The sequence below is a fragment of the Alligator mississippiensis genome, chromosome 4 (genome assembly GCF_030867095.1).
Source record: "Alligator mississippiensis isolate rAllMis1 chromosome 4, rAllMis1, whole genome shotgun sequence".
Taxonomy (NCBI): domain Eukaryota; kingdom Metazoa; phylum Chordata; order Crocodylia; family Alligatoridae; genus Alligator; species Alligator mississippiensis.
In genome coordinates, this window is record NC_081827.1 from 10,623,101 (window position 1) to 10,639,253 (window position 16,153).

Consider the following 16,153-nt stretch of genomic DNA (forward strand, 5'->3'; position numbering starts at 1 on the left):
CCTCCAGGCACATGGCACTCAAATCCCTTCCACAGGACGTGCGCAGGTGCACCCAGCACCAGGCCATCTCTCTGAAGTGCAGGCGATTTTTATCTTGGAGCATTTCCCATCATATACACAGCTCCAGATGAGCATGGGCAAAACTTAAGCACATGGATCACAGTTCAAAAGTTCAACCAACATAAGTGACCTGAGGCCAGGGTCATTTATGTGCCCTTCACTGGCACATAAATGACCTTAACTAAGGCCAGGGTCACTTGTGCCCTACACTGCCCTTTGGCTCCTACACCTTTTGTTCCTTTTAAACTTTCTACCTACTAGTTTCATTTTGTGACCCTTTCTTGTCATGTGACAGAAAGCCCATAAGAAATCCCTATTGACTTTCTTTTTTGCATTGACCATTTTGTAAATCCTCCTCATGCCCCCGCACAAGTGTTTCTCTTCTAAACTGAGCAGGCCTGGCCTCTCTGGTCTCTCCTCACGTGGGAGCCCCTCCATAGCGCTCCTTGTCCTCGTCGCCCTTCTCTGCACCTTCTCTGGTTCTTCTAGATCAGTGGTTCTCAATTTTTTGTATCAGGACCCATTTGTTAACATCAATGGCCAGTCCTGACCTAGTGCCCCTCACTGCTGACCCGCTGCCTCCCACCCCCCAGTGTGCGCCCCCTGCCCCTTAGTGTGTTACATAAACATCCACACCATTATACATACATATATACAATATACATATAACAGTGTATAACAATATAACTTACTTTAACAATACATAACAATACAACAATTTTCCTGCCTATGCAGGGGGTTCTTCCTGCCTATGCAGGGGGTTGGACTCAATGATCTATTGAGGTCCCTTCCAACCCTAACATCTATGAATCTATGAACAAACAACATTGAAGCCATTATGAAAACTGAAATACAAGTGTTTGCAACAGGGCGTGTATGTGCAGCATGGGACAGGGGGTGGAGGACAGGAAGCAGCCCCTGGCAGGCTTGCACCCAGTTTCCCACATGTTTCTCCCTTAAAAACCTGCCCAGACATGAGGACAGGGGGCCAAAAAAGAGGACATGTCCAGAAAAATCTGGACGTATGGTAACCTTATTAAAGGAGATTCCATTTTTAAAGCATGTTGTTCCATTTTTGCAGGGTTGTTGGCTGTAGCCGTGTTGGTCTAAGGGCATAGGCAGACAAGGTTGCTTGGGTAGATGCGGTATCTTTTATTAGACCAACTGAGTAGCTGGAAAAAATCCCTTTGCAAGCTTTTGGGCACGAGCAGCCTTCTTCAGGCATAGCTGCTCTGAGATCTTCAAGGAATGAAAGTAGCTACAAGTGTGACAGGAGGTCAGTGAGAATGTAAATCGGTGGAAATTAGGAAAACAATGGGTAGAGCAGGGAAGGGAGGAGGAGGGAGAAATAATGCCAAAGATAAGCAAACTGCAGAGAAAATTAGAAACCACCTTTTTCACCTAATCTACTGCAGAAATCAGCGGAAGGAAATCACCACTTAAAAGAGAACAATTCAGACATCTTCCCTAATATTGTACGTCTGTCTATCTCTCTCTCTGTCTGTCTATCTATCTATCCAAAGAGACCACCGAAGATTTTCTACCACCTCCAGGAAGAGCACGCACCAACTGCAGATGCTTCCTCAGCCTGACGAAGGGTGTTTATACCCGGAAACTTGCAAAGAACCATTTTTCCAACTAATTCAGTTGGTCTAATAAAAGATATCGGATTTACCCAAAGAACCTGGTTTGCCGAGGTCCTTAGACCAAAACGGCTACAACCCACCCCCCTGTCCCAAAGGTAAGCAGGGGAAGACGGCGGCAGGTGACATCTGCCAGGTAGAAGAGAGGCAGTCTGTGAAACAATAATTATAATATCCTCTCTACCTGATGGCTGGAAATTAGGAAGACAAAAGGTGGAGAAGGGGAGCGTAAATGGTACGGTCAGGGGGTGTAGCTGTGTGGGTCTAAGAATGTCGTTAGATATGATTCTTTGCATGCTTGCTGGTAGTTGGGCCACTTATGGTTGTGGACTGACTCTTGAATTTGATAATTTGGGCTAATTTGGCGGCATATTAAATATATTAATATATATTTGCGGGATATTAAATTAAAAGACAGACAAAACAACCCCCCCCCCCAAAAAAAAAAAATCATCTGTTTTTTATTACAGCTGGAAAAAAAACCAGTAGTCAGGTCAGGCAGGATAAGGTGCCTACAACGAGCCACGGTGCAGAGTCTGGGGCGGGCGCGCGCAGCGCTCGCAGCGGGGAGCAGGGCGCGGCGCCGCACGTGGCTGCTCGCCAGGCCGCGCAGTCGATGCCGGAGCCACGGATGCGCCGCGGAGGCGCTGGCTCGGCGCTCGGCCGCGCGGGCTGGCGGGAGGCGCGACCCCAAGATGGCGGCGCTGGCGGCCCGCGGCGCCCGGGCGTGAGGCGAGGGGCGGCCGCGCCGGGTCATGGCCATGGCGGGCCGCGCCGCGCCCGGGCCGCGCTGAGCCCCGCCCCGCCCCGCCGGGATGTGCGAGAGCTACTCGCGGTGGCTGCTGCGCGTGTCGGTGGCGCAGATCTGCCAGGCGCTGGGCTGGGACTCGGTGCAGCTCTCGGCCTGCGACCTGCTCACCGACGTGCTGCAGCGATACCTGCAGCGCCTGGGCCGCGGCTGCCACCGCTACTGCGAGCTCTGTGAGTGCCCGGCACGCACCGGCCCGCGGGGGGGTGCCCGTGTGTGTGTGTGTGTGTGTGTGTGTGTGTGTGAGGGGCTGGGGTTGAGGGTGCCCCCTGTGTGTGGGGGGGGAGAGGCTGGGGTTGAGGGTGCCCCTTGTGTGTGTGGGGGGGGGGGGAGGGGATGGGGTTGAGGGTGCCCCTGTGGGGGGGGGAGGGGATGGGGTTGAGGGTGCCCTTTGTGTGTGTGTGTGTGTGTGTGTGGGGAGGAGGGGATGGGATTGAGGGTGCCCGTGTGTGTGTGTGTGTGTGTGTGTGTGTGTGTGTGTGTGTGGGGAGGAGGGGATGGGGTTGAGGGTGCCCGTGTGTGTGTGTGGGGAGGAGGGGATGGGGTTGAGGGTGCCCGTGTGTGTGTGTGTGTGGGGAGGAGGGGATGGGGTTGAGGGTGTGTGTGTGTGTGTGTGTGTGTGTGTGTGGGGAGGAGGGGATGGGGTTGAGGGTGCCCGTGTGTGTGTGTGGGGAGGAGGGAATGGGATTGAGGGTGCCTGTGTGTGTGTGTGTGTGTGTGTGTGTGTGGGGAGGAGGGGATGGGGTTGAGGGTGCCCGTGTGTGTGTGTGTGTGTGTGTGTGTGTGTGGGGAGGAGGGGATGGGATTGAGGGTGCCCGTGTGTGTGTGTGTGTGTGTGTGTGTGTGTGGGGAGGAGGGGATGGGGTTGAGGGTGCCCGTGTGTGTGTGTGTGGGGAGGAGGGGATGGGGTTGAGGGTGTGTGTGTGTGTGTGTGTGTGTGTGTGTGTGTGGGGAGGAGGGGATGGGGTTGAGGGTGCCCGTGTGTGTGTGTGTGTGTGTGTGTGTGGGGAGGAGGGGATGGGATTGAGGGTGCCCGTGTGTGTGTGTGTGTGTGTGTGTGTGTGGGGAGGAGGGGATGGGGTTGAGGGTGCCCGTGTGTGTGTGTGTGGGGAGGAGGGGATGGGGTTGAGGGTGTGTGTGTGTGTGTGTGTGTGTGGGGAGGAGGGGATGGGGTTGAGGGTGCCCGTGTGTGTGTGTGTGTGTGTGTGTGTGGGGAGGAGGGGATGGGATTGAGGGTGCCCGTGTGTGTGTGTGTGTGTGTGTGTGTGGGGAGGAGGGGATGGGGTTGAGGGTGCCCGTGTGTGTGTGTGTGTGGGGAGGAGGGGATGGGGTTGAGGGTGCCCGTGTGTGTGTGTGGGGAGGAGGGGATGGGGTTGAGGGTGCCCGTGTGTGTGTGTGGGGAGGAGGGAATGGGATTGAGGGTGCCTGTGTGTGTGTGTGTGTGTGTGGGGAGGAGGGGATGGGGTTGAGGGTGCCCGTGTGTGTGTGTGTGTGTGTGTGTGTGTGTGGGGAGGAGGGGATGGGGTTGAGGGTGCCCGTGTGTGTGTGTGTGTGTGTGTGTGTGTGTGGGGAGGAGGGGATGGGGTTGAGGGTGCCCGTGTGTGTGTGTGTGTGTGTGTGGGGAGGAGGGGATGGGGTTGAGGGTGCCCGTGTGTGTGTGTGTGTGGGGAGGAGGGGATGGGGTTGAGGGTGCCCGTGTGTGTGTGTGTGTGTGTGTGTGTGTGTGTGTGGGGAGGAGGGGATGGGGTTGAGGGTGCCCGTGTGTGTGTGTGTGGGGAGGAGGGAATGGGATTGAGGGTGCCTGTGTGTGTGTGTGTGTGTGTGGGGAGGAGGGGATGGGGTTGAGGGTGCCCGTGTGTGTGTGTGTGTGTGTGTGTGTGTGGGGAGGAGGGGATGGGGTTGAGGGTGCCCGTGTGTGTGTGTGTGTGTGTGTGTGTGTGTGTGGGGAGGAGGGGATGGGGTTGAGGGTGCCCGTGTGTGTGTGTGTGTGTGTGTGGGGAGGAGGGGATGGGGTTGAGGGTGCCCGTGTGTGTGTGTGTGGGGAGGAGGGGATGGGGTTGAGGGTGCCCGTGTGTGTGTGTGTGTGTGTGTGTGTGTGTGTGTGGGGAGGAGGGGATGGGGTTGAGGGTGCCCGTGTGTGTGTGTGGGGAGGAGGGAATGGGATTGAGGGTGCCTGTGTGTGTGTGTGTGTGTGTGTGGGGAGGAGGGGATGGGGTTGAGGGTGCCCGTGTGTGTGTGTGTGTGTGTGTGTGTGGGGAGGAGGGGATGGGGTTGAGGGTGCCCGTGTGTGTGTGTGTGTGTGTGGGGAGGAGGGGATGGGGTTGAGGGTGCCCGTGTGTGTGTGTGTGTGTGTGGGGAGGAGGGGATGGGGTTGAGGGTGCCCGTGTGTGTGTGTGTGTGTGTGTGTGGGGAGGAGGGGATGGGGTTGAGGGTGCCCGTGTGTGTGTGTGTGGGGAGGAGGGGATGGGGTTGAGGGTGCCCGTGTGTGTGTGTGTGTGTGTGTGTGTGTGTGTGTGTGGGGAGGAGGGGATGGGGTTGAGGGTGCCCGTGTGTGTGTGTGGGGAGGAGGGAATGGGATTGAGGGTGCCTGTGTGTGTGTGTGTGTGTGTGTGTGTGGGGAGGAGGGGATGGGGTTGAGGGTGCCCGTGTGTGTGTGTGTGTGTGTGTGTGTGTGTGTGGGGAGGAGGGGATGGGGTTGAGGGTGCCCGTGTGTGTGTGTGTGTGTGTGTGTGTGGGGAGGAGGGGATGGGGTTGAGGGTGCCCGTGTGTGTGTGTGTGTGTGTGTGTGTGTGTGGGGAGGAGGGGATGGGGTTGAGGGTGCCCGTGTGTGTGTGTGTGGGGAGGAGGGGATGGGGTTGAGGGTGCCCGTGTGTGTGTGTGTGTGTGTGTGTGTGTGTGTGTGTGTGTGTGTGTGGGGAGGAGGGGATGGGGTTGAGGGTGCCCGTGTGTGTGTGTGGGGAGGAGGGAATGGGATTGAGGGTGCCTGTGTGTGTGTGTGTGTGTGTGTGTGTGTGTGTGGGGAGGAGGGGATGGGGTTGAGGGTGCCCGTGTGTGTGTGTGTGTGTGTGTGGGGAGGAGGGGATGGGGTTGAGGGTGCCCGTGTGTGTGTGGGGGGGGGGGAGGAGGGGATGGGGTTGAGGGTGCCCGTGTGTGTGTGTGTGTGTGGGGGGGGGGAGGAGGGGATGGGGTTGAGGGTGCCCGTGTGTGTGTGTGTGTGTGTGTGTGTGTGTGTGTGTGTGTGTGTGTGTGTGTGGGGAGGAGGGGATGGGGTTGAGGGTGCCCCGTGTGTGTGGGGTGGGGGGGGGGAGGTTGAGCCTGCCCCTGCCCCTGTGTTTGCTGCTGGGTCTGTGACTGGAGAGGGGGTGCCTGGAGAGGGGGTGCCTTGGGAGGGTGTCCAGGGCTGGCAGCAGCAGCTATGGGTGGGAATTGGTGAAGCTACTTCTGTGAGTGAGGGGGGACGAGGCGACTGCGGCTGCCACAGTTGTTACCAGAGAAGTGCTGGAGAGGGAGGCGAGGGAAGCCTTGGGCCAGGGGTTGCTGGCTCTGTTACCCCCTCCGAGAGCAGGATGATGAGCCCAGCCTGGGGATCTGGGGCTGCCAGTGTCACTGTCAGGCTTGTGTGAGAGTAGCTGTCAATGTAGCCAGCAGCTCCGGATCAGGAGCATCGTAACAGCCTTCACGAGCTCTGCGATTGCAGGGGGAGCTGTTGGCTTGGGATCCCCAAGAAAGGTGCTGGGGAAAAGGGAGAGGCCTGGCAAGGGTGGTACCACCACTGCTGCCCCTGTGAGGCCTGGGGTAGCTGTGGGGATGAAAGTAGCTTGGCTGTCACTGCTGCGTTGAGCTCAGTGGGTCTCAGGAGTGATGTCAAAGCTGTCTCTGCTATAGCAAACTAAGTGCAGGGTGGTTGGGAGCAGGTGAAGGGGTTACAGTGCAAGCCTAACGCATAGAGGGAGATGGAGGCCTAGAGATGCCACAGCAGGCTCTGTGGGGCAGAGGTTTCTGCTGCTGGCCAGTAGATTTGTGGGTGCTTGGTACCTGACATGACTAGTACTAACATGATTTACTTAAGATATGGCTACTATTGTGAGACCAGGGTTGGTTGGGATTACAGAGCTGATTGCCCACCGTGGACAAGTGCTACTGAACTGTGGACTGTGGGGATTGTAGGTTTCACTGCTTCTGTGAACTTGGTGAATCTGATTTTGATAACTGGGGAGCCTGGGATCCATGTGTTTTTGACTGCCTTCAGGGACTGACCAGAACTGATATAAGACAGTGTAAGTCTATATTGGGGGTGGGCAATACTATTGACATAGATTCATAGATTGTAAAGGGCTGGAAGGGACCTTGCAAGATCGTCGGACCTTGCAAGATCCAACCCCTCTGCACCAGGCAGGAAAGACAACTGAGGTCAAGTGACCCCAGCAAGGTGACCGTCCAGTCTCCTCTTGAAGATTTCCAGGGTAGGTGATTGCACCAGCTCTGGAGGGCGTTTATTCATTTTGTAGTAATAAACCATTTATGCAGCCGGTACAGGGGGACTTTACCAGTGCAGCTGCCAAACTGGAGAGTTCCACATCTAGATCCAAAATTAATCCTGTATAAATATCTATCTCCCTAGGAGACGAGAGAGAACTAGGTTGTGAGTTAAGAGGGGCTTGGATACCAGCAGCGGCTGGGTCAGAGCTGTTATGGTTGGTATTATCCTTATGAATTTGGAGAGAGAGAGATGTACCTTCTTAACTGAGATGGAGATACCACTGATTCCTGCCCAAGATCTAAGAGTTTGGAAACAACCTAAACTTGAAAACTGGTATTAGGTTGCTACAGCTGCTCCCAGGAGATTCTTGAGACCCAGAGGTGTGGGATATATGGAGTGGGAGGATGAGTAGAGGGATGCTATAGTATCTGCTCTTTGGCTGATTGAGGATTTACTAAAAGCTGGGAAATAGCCATAACTTCTTTGTGGCTCGAGGGAGGGAGTTGTATACATTACAGAATAGCAACTTATGCGTTGCTTTCCTGTAAGAAGCTGTGTATTGTGCATGTGGTGCAATATTTGTTGTATTATGTGCCTCACATTGTGATGATGTTCTTAAAAGTGGCTGTAAAAAAGGCTGTTTGTTACTCAATAGATCCAGGTGCTTTTTGACTTGCTTGCTTTGCACTGCCAAAAATACTTTGTTACTGCTTTTTACTATATAAAACCAGCACCTGTCTGCAAGAAAGAGGTGGATTCTATCATGGCTTTTACATACAGTCAGTAGGATTAACTGACTTTCAATTGGTAGAGTCATGACTGATGATGTGTTAGGTGGAAATTACTCAGCTCAGTGTTCAGTGATGAATTCAATAGTGGTGTTGGCAGCCGAGGTAGAGGGCTCCATGCACATATAAACAGAAAGTGGCTTTCCTGAGAACAGTTTATTCTGTTTTATAGCGACATCATCAAGGTCCACATACTTTCACTTAGAAAAGAAATTGATGGCTTTTACATCTGTGTTAGATTTTCTGCTTGACTATTATATCACATTAGAAGAGATGCTGAACAAATGAGGGAGGGCATTGCGAGTACTGTTATCTCAATCACTACGTTTCAGAACAAAAGAGAGCTATACTTAGGACGCTTGCTTGATGCTTGCTCAACTGGTGTTATTCTTCTATGAGTGCAATAGCTGTCAATAGAAGGGGAAATGATTCAAGTAGCAGCTTCCTTGTGGCTCTCCAAAGATGTGGTCCATATCATGAAAATGTTTCAGAACGTGTGAGGAGAATTTATTACATACAAAAAATGGAGTTTAAAATACACATTGTGGACTCTTATGATATTCAAATTAGTGAAGCATATATAAATGACTGATTTAAACATGCCATCTTGAGATTTCTAACTTGCATGATTTTGCATTGTGTTTGAGAAATAACGTTGGATTGAGTAATGAAAGATTAGTATTGAACCTAATGAACCTTACTCGGATATTAACCGTCTTCGGAGAGCTTAGTGCCCCAGAAGCACTAGGTTTTTCAGCTTCCTGAGCGCTGTAAAGAAAAAAGGTAAAGAAGAGTCTTTGGTTTAGATGCCAGTAAATCTTCCTTTCCCACACAGTTCGCCAGGTCTGCGGGACAGAACTGGGTATTTAGGAGATCCACAAGATTACAGCTTGGTAAATGTTCAATATTTTGTTCTAAAATATACAGTGATTGGGATAAGAGTATTTGCATCATCCTGCCTCATTTGCTTAAAATAAGAACATTGCTTAAATGTTGTCCTGCCCATCTGCATTCAGTCTGTCCCAATGGAAAGTGTAATTTACTTCAGATGTTTGTAAATTTAGTAAGGTTTCAGTTTAAGTGAATTGGTCTTGGGCAGTGTCTTTTTTTATTCAGTGAGACAACTTGCATGGTGGAATCAGCTTTCCTTTTTCTGTTCCATTGTTAAAAAGTTTGGAGTGAGTTAATTTTCATTGCTAGAATTTCTTATCACTAGCGTGGATTATTTCAGTGTGAAAGTGACCCAGAGTCCAAAGTGCAAACTAAAGTAAGTTCATGGAGAATTTTATAAACAAAGAAGACTGTGATTATTTGCTGTAAAATAGAGCGTGGAATATTTTGTTAACCACCTACTCCAATGTGTCTGCTGATTGTCATTATGTGTTCAGGAATATATATAAAGATGCCACCTAGATTTTTTGTCTTCCTCTGAAGAATGGAGTCAGAATATTAGATTAAATGGAGTTCATTCTCTTGATTTAAACTGATCTTTTAAAATTTTTTTATGTTCTTAAGACTTCACTTTTACGAGAAGTAGGGGTGCACCAATTAAAGACTTTTTGGAACCCATACCGATGGCGGATTATTAATGAGCCATATTGGCCAATACTGACCTGATTGCTGATATGCAGCCTGGCAGCTTGAAGACCAGCATCTGGCTGGTAAGTCTGTTGTGGGGGGATGGGGGTGGGGTGGCAGGTCGAAGCCCCTGCAGTGAGGGAGAGAGTGGAGCTAGGGCTGCAGCTGGGCATGGGACAGAACTGTGAACAGCTCATCTGGGGGGTGCGTGGGAGGGGAGCAGCTTCTGCTGCTGCACACCCCCCAGGGGAACCATGGGAGGCATGGGCCCCCCAGGCATGGGCCCCCCAGACATATGCATTGGGGGCGGCACTGGGCTCTTCCCGGCAGGGGGGCAGGGCTCAGCTGGGACTGTGCTCGGGGCAGGTGGTAGTGGCCCTGGGAAGGGGGCATCCCATAGCCCCCTATCCCAGCACTGCAGCCACCTGCCCCAAGCACAGCCGCAGCCCAACCACCCTGCTGGGAAGAGCCTGGTACCATCTTCACCCCGTGCACAGATTTGGGGGCCGTGTGCTCCCCATGGCTCCCCTAGGGGTGAGTGGAACAGTGGGACCTGCTCATCCCTCTGCTCTCTGGATGAGCCACTCACACCTCTGTCATGCACCCAGCCCCACTCCCTCCCTTACCTCAGGGGCTTCAGTCTGCCCCCCTCCATCCCTCTTTCCTTTCCTTCCCTTTCCTTTTCCCCCCCCCCCCCCCCCCCCCCCAACAGACTTACCAGCCAGATGCTGCTCTCCAAACTTCTGGGCTGGCCGTGTGCATGCTGTGGCTGCGCATGCATGTGGCATTTATTGGCAACATTATTGGTCGCATCAGCCAAAAACAGCTGATTGCTGATGATGTCCATTTTCCTTTTATTGGTGCAGATATGATATGGACTGATGTATCGGTCCACCTCTAATAAGAAGTTGAATATTCAGATTATAAATGCATGGGAGATGTAGTCTAGGCACTTCTTTGTTACTAGAAGTAAGAAATACTAAAGTTCTTCAGTCTTGAAGTGAGTGTTGTTTCCACCAAGGTTAAAACTTGACCAGAAAAGACTGCTCTGGTGTTGCTGTACCTTTTCTTTGTGTATCCTGTTACCTCTCACATTTTATTTTAAAGTTGTCTAATTTCTTTTTGGCTGCTAGCAATTAAAGATTGTTCTACTTTCTACTTGGTGTATATAAGGTCACCACAAAGTAGAACAGACTTCTGGTTACATTAACAAAATGTAGGTGGTGCAGTGAAAGCTAGTATTGAACTATCATGCAACTGTGTCCTGTGTTGTAGAGTGGGATTTTTTTTGTCCCAGATGTAATTACCCTGATGCACACCCACAATGTAAATGCACCAAACTAATGCAACTTACTCTAACAAGCTAGTAGTGCAAGCCTCATTTTGACCTAGACATTAGATGCTTTCACTTTTTCCTCTTTCGTATGACATTTTAGGATTACAACATTCATAGGTTAATGTCTAACTTTGATAACTATTTGACTGCTTCAGGGGTAGCTGCATGGATTGATTTTTAGATCACCATTAAATGATCTAATTGGGCAGTCGTTCACAATGTGTTGCAGCGTCTGAAAAATAGTACCACATTTGCAACCTGGATTCTCTTTGATTCTCCATTTATGGAGTTAGGTGTCCACATTTTCCATGAAGTGTCTGGATGCGATTCAGGGAGGACCAAATCTTTCTCGGTAGGTCAAATCCTGGCTGGGGGATTGTAGGGTTGCTGACAATGTATATCTGCGGCAGGTTGGTATTTGCCCAGGTTTCCCTCTCTTTGTTTTTCAGTGCTCTTGTTGTCATCATAGAGCTTCTTGGCGTATTTCCAAAAGGATTTTCTAGATTTGAGCCTATCTTGTGGTGGTGTAGTGATGTCCTTGTTGATTGGGAGGTTTGCATTACCGATGGCCTTAGGCATCGGGCATGTTATAATTATTATGCTACATGCCCTCATGCATGTGGCATTGCAGCAGAGGTGTGGGGGAGCAACGTTTGCCAGGGCTGGAAGCCATGGCAATGGCGTACTTTTTAGTATTCCTGATATAATTCGCATAGCTGCATTTAACTGTGTATCAACGATCTTTGTGTGCACCTTTTGTTGCAGACTGGGGAGCAATATTCTGCTGTAGAAAAAACAAGTGCTAGAGTGGCCAGTCAGAGCATGGTTGCATTTGCTCCCTATGTCATTCTGGCCAGTTTTTGCACAGGATTAACTCGTGCTTTCAGGTTTTTTTTAGCACTGTTTCATAGATGTCACAAAAGGTGTGGGTGTGATCAAGGATTATACTGAGGTATTCTGAGAACTTTTCATGCTTCACCTCTTCTCCACAGAAAGTGATGGCTAGTTTCTGGTCGGCATGGGCATTGTTTAGATGAAATGACGTGACAACAGTTTTCCCCAGATTTGGGTGGACTCTCCAACACGTGAAATATTCTTCAAGTAGCTTGAGGTCTTTGCAAAGATCAGTCTGGACTTCTTTGAATAGTAAGCACCAGGTCATTGGCATAGCCAAATTTCCAGCTGGTGGTGACAGGAAGATCACTTATGTATGCATTAAAAAGTACTGGTGCTTGGAATCCATATGGCATTTGGTTACATCCTGAGTTTTAATGGTGATAGCTATAGGTGTATTGTTTTCTGGATTTGTTGTGGTGACATCTTTAAAGCTGGATTTCACATACATTGCTAGTCTGTGTTTGGGATGGTGATGCTAGTTCATGTTTGGGATGCTTGGACTGATGTAATTACATTAACATGTTACATTGCTGCACACTCCTTTATCTTAGATAAATCCTTTTGTATCGTAATGTAGCTGTCTTCATGGCACATGGGGTTTGAGGCAGTATGTATGAACAGCAGAGAAAAGTGTCACTTTTCTTCTCTGTCATGGGTAGCAGTGCTTCACTGTGAGCTTGGAGAAGTGATTTGCTTAGACATACTGGCTGCATCCATGTGAGCAGGGGCATGCATTTGCAGTGGCACAGATTTGTGCAGCTACTTTATGCTGCTGTGTACACCCCTGCTCATGCAGTTTGCAGCAGGACTCATTGTCCTGCTGCTCCATGTGCTGTAGGGGGGCCTGGCTGGGGCACAGGGTGTGTACAGGGTGTGGGGGTAGCTGGCAGGCAGCCCATGTGCTGTGACACCCTGTGCCCCAGCCACCTGGGGAGTGGCATTTGGACATGGGGGAGCCTCTCCTTGCCTGGCTGAGGTGCAGCTTGCCTCGAGATGGGGGAGCAGGCAGTCCTGGACTGGCTTCTCCCCTGTCTCTGTGTGCCTCAGTGTGGGGGCTACTCTGTGGAGCCCCCACACTGAGGCACATGGAGCCCCTGTGCTGAGACACCTTGTGCTCCAGCTGGCTGAGGTGCAGTGTGGCTTGAGATGGGGGAACAGGCAGCTCCCTCTGCTTCCTGCTCCCCTGTCTCGCGGCGCACTGCACCCCAACCAGCTAGGGAGCAGCTAGCTGGAGTGGTACAGAGTGCCTCAGCGTGGGGGCTCAGCAGCATATGGAGATTGGGGAGGAGGCAGCCTTGGGCTCCCTCATCTCTGCGTTTGTCCGAGCACATGATGCTTTGTGTGTTTGTTTTTTTTCCCCGGGGGGTTATTTATTACTGGGAAACCATGGTAACAAATTTTGCCCCAGCACTGTAGCAGCACCCCATACCATTTAATGTGCAACACGCGCGCCACCAAAGAGGTTTGTGGCACCACAAACCACACATGCTTGCACGTCTGAATCCAGCCCCTGAGTCTGGTAAAGTTGGAAACCAAGAGGGCATTACTTCTAATTTCATGCTGTAACTGCTAGAAAAAATATCCTCCATGATTAGAGTCTATTTCAGTGGTTACATGGAAAAAAGCTTTTTTTTCCTTTTTTGCAATTTATAGTTTTCCTGCATGTTCTCCTTCTTGAACAATTATTCTCACTGCTGTAAGTCATGAATAAAGGTGAAAGCCCCCTCTCTCTTTCCTTATTTTTTCAGTTATTTCTTATTTTGCCAAACTTAAACAATTCTAGTAGAAATTTTTATATGTGTGTATTGCTTCAGGCTGAATTTTTTGGAAATTTCAGTAAAAACAGTTCAGCCATTAAATAAAATAGGTAGTTTTGCAAGCACTGTTTTCTCTCTCTCCTTTTTTCTGTCAGCTGTCTCTTTGAAGAAATTGAACACCTCTAGGATTTGGACTAGAAACTATAAAATTTGGCAGGTTATGTGTGGGCAGGTTATGGCGATTCATTTACTTTTTCATGATAATATAATTAGCTGAATTTTATAAGGCTGTTCTCTCTACATTATGCCTTACCTTATACTTAGAAAAGAAGACAGTATCTGTTACTTCAGCTGTTCCTCACTCTGCATTTTGATGATTCTTCCCTATAAATGCTTAAGGTTTGTCTACAGGGGAAACTGACCAGTAGAACAAAAATGGTGCAAGTCTCCATGTGGATGCCATATTTCTGCATAATCTTTCCACTTGCATGTAGTTCTACCACTATTATAGTCCCAGTTGTTTTCCTCAGGTAGACCTGTCTTCATAAGCTTTTCTGTTTCTCAGGCTTTGGTTGAATTTGACATGATTTCACCAGTTCTCCCACAGCTTTCTGATTTAGCTGTTATGCCAGCGAGTCTTGCCAGTCTCGTGATACTCTATTCCTTTTTGTCAGTGGTAGTGGTAGGAGCAGAGGCTTTGAAGCTGAATGCATGCTACACTGTGGATCTGTGTATGTTAATAATTAGTCTATAAAAGCAATATATCTCCCAAAATTAAAACTTTACTTTTTTTTTTTTTTTTAAAGGCAGCTGAAACTTGGCTGAAATTGGCAGTATAGGTAACTTTTCCTGGTGAGCTGTTTTTTCAAGCCCTGAAGGTACAGGCAGTGCTTTCTGGGGAATTGGTCTTGGGGCTGGCAGTCAGAACCTCTAGTTATACCTGTTTCTGTCCTTTATTCTGCCATTTAGTAGCATTTGGTGCATCCCCTCACCTATGTTTCAGTTTCCACATTTGCAAAGTAAAGATAATACCAACCTCAGAGGAAATTAAGAGACTGGTGTAACTGGTTAAACTATCAACTTTGAATTTTTACTCACTAAAACTATCTTTAACCTAAGAATATAACTTACAAATTAAAAAAGAAAGCTATTTTTCATTATATTTATTTTTAATATAATTTAGCAACTCGTGTAGTCTGTTTCACTGTTTTCTTAGAGTGGTTAGTTTCCCGTATTGCTATAGTGGGTCTTGAGCACCACAGAGGAAAGAGAAACATTAACAAAGAGAATATTTAAATACGACTATAAAGTCTGAAGAATTGGTCAGGAGAAGTAACTGATGCATATGGCACCTAAAAATATACCTTACACCTCTTTAAGTTGAGGATTCATTTTTATTGTATAATTCAAGTCCTAATATAAATAAGCTGGAAAACTATTTTTATGTATTGTATAAGTTATTTCTCTTCCCTGGCGGAAACTTCCTTTAAGTCAGGGTGAATGATGATCTTGCCCTGAGCAAGGGGCTGGATTATAGGACCTTGTGAGGTCTCTTCTAGCCTTATTTTCCTACGGTAAATATACTTGTATTATACTTCCACAAATCCCAAGATTATTTTATATTTGTGCTAATTTACTTTGTGGCAGCCTTATGAATTATTGTTGCCTCTTTGGAAGCAAACCTCCATGTGATGGAGTATGAGGTATCTTTACATAGACCCTTTTCTAACGTTGGATAAATATACCGTACGTACTCAAGTACAAAATGAGGCTTTATCCCCTGTTTTTAACATGGGGTACAGGACCTCTCATCTTGGATTTGAGTACAAAACAGTAGGGGATTCCTGTAGGTCTGGCTCAGCCCTGATCTGGGGTCAAGGGCTGAGCTGCAGCTGTCCTCCTGCCACCTCTGCCCCATGTTAGCTCCCCACTGCTGCCTCTGCCTCTGCCTCCCCCTGCACCTCCTGCTGCCGTTTACCCTCTCTGTGGCTCCAGCATAGGGCCTGCGTTTATTTTAGCCCCAGCCTGGCCAGGTACTAGCTGATATGGCTATAGCAACTCTGGCTGGGCCCTAGAGTCTGGGTTGGAGCTTCTTGGAGGAGTAGGCAGGGGGAAAGGTGGTGGAGAGGTAGGAAAGCAGAGCCTGTGTTGGGGACAGGCAGCATGGGGGGCCAGGTGGAGAGGTAGGCCCTGGTAGCAGGCTAGGTGCTGGAGGGGCAGGCAGCAGGGAGATGGGGGGCAGGTGCAAGGGGGCAGTCAGGAGGGGGCAAGTGGTGGCAGGGGGCAAGGTGTATGTGAGGGGCAGGGGTCAAACTGCTTGACTCCTACCACCTGCCCCCCTGCCACTGGTTTCTGTGCTTTTCGGGGAGATGGACAAATTTAATTAAATTAATTAAATTCTACACATGGAAAATTACTGCAAATTTATAAATTGTCCATGTATAGAATTAATTAGTGGAGAGTCATCTTAAATTCAGAGTCATCTTGGATTCAGTAAATATGGGTTATATGACACTTCCTTACATGCATTAGTGCTCGTTGCTTCTGTGTTACTTTTCCTGGCAGATGACTTCGATAACTGCTTTGGGGAAGATGTCCTTCCTGATGTTAAAGTTTTTCCAGTCATGCTTATTCATTTTTGTTTCTGGAAGCTGAAAAGGATTTTTTCCCCTTGCTTCTTTTTGGTTCCCAGACTGTTCGTCGTGACCCCGGATGGGATTGCAGTGTCGCGCAGCGTTCTTTCCCATGCCAGGTCTTGCCTGCTGGGTTGCAGAGGCTTGGGGAAAGGGCAACAGGACACGGAGCC

General features: G+C 49.5%; 1 protein-coding gene across 1 annotated transcript in view; it reads left to right on the forward strand.

Moving 5' to 3' along the window:
* Positions 1-2,415: 2,415 nt before the first annotated feature.
* TAF3 (TATA-box binding protein associated factor 3) overlaps positions 2,416-16,153 on the forward strand; it is a 153,973-nt gene continuing 140,235 nt past the window's right edge. The window contains exon 1 of the mRNA XM_059725760.1: positions 2,416-2,684. Within this exon, the coding sequence (XP_059581743.1) occupies positions 2,519-2,684 (166 nt within the window). The 5' untranslated portion in view covers positions 2,416-2,518. The remainder of the gene's footprint in view (positions 2,685-16,153) is intronic.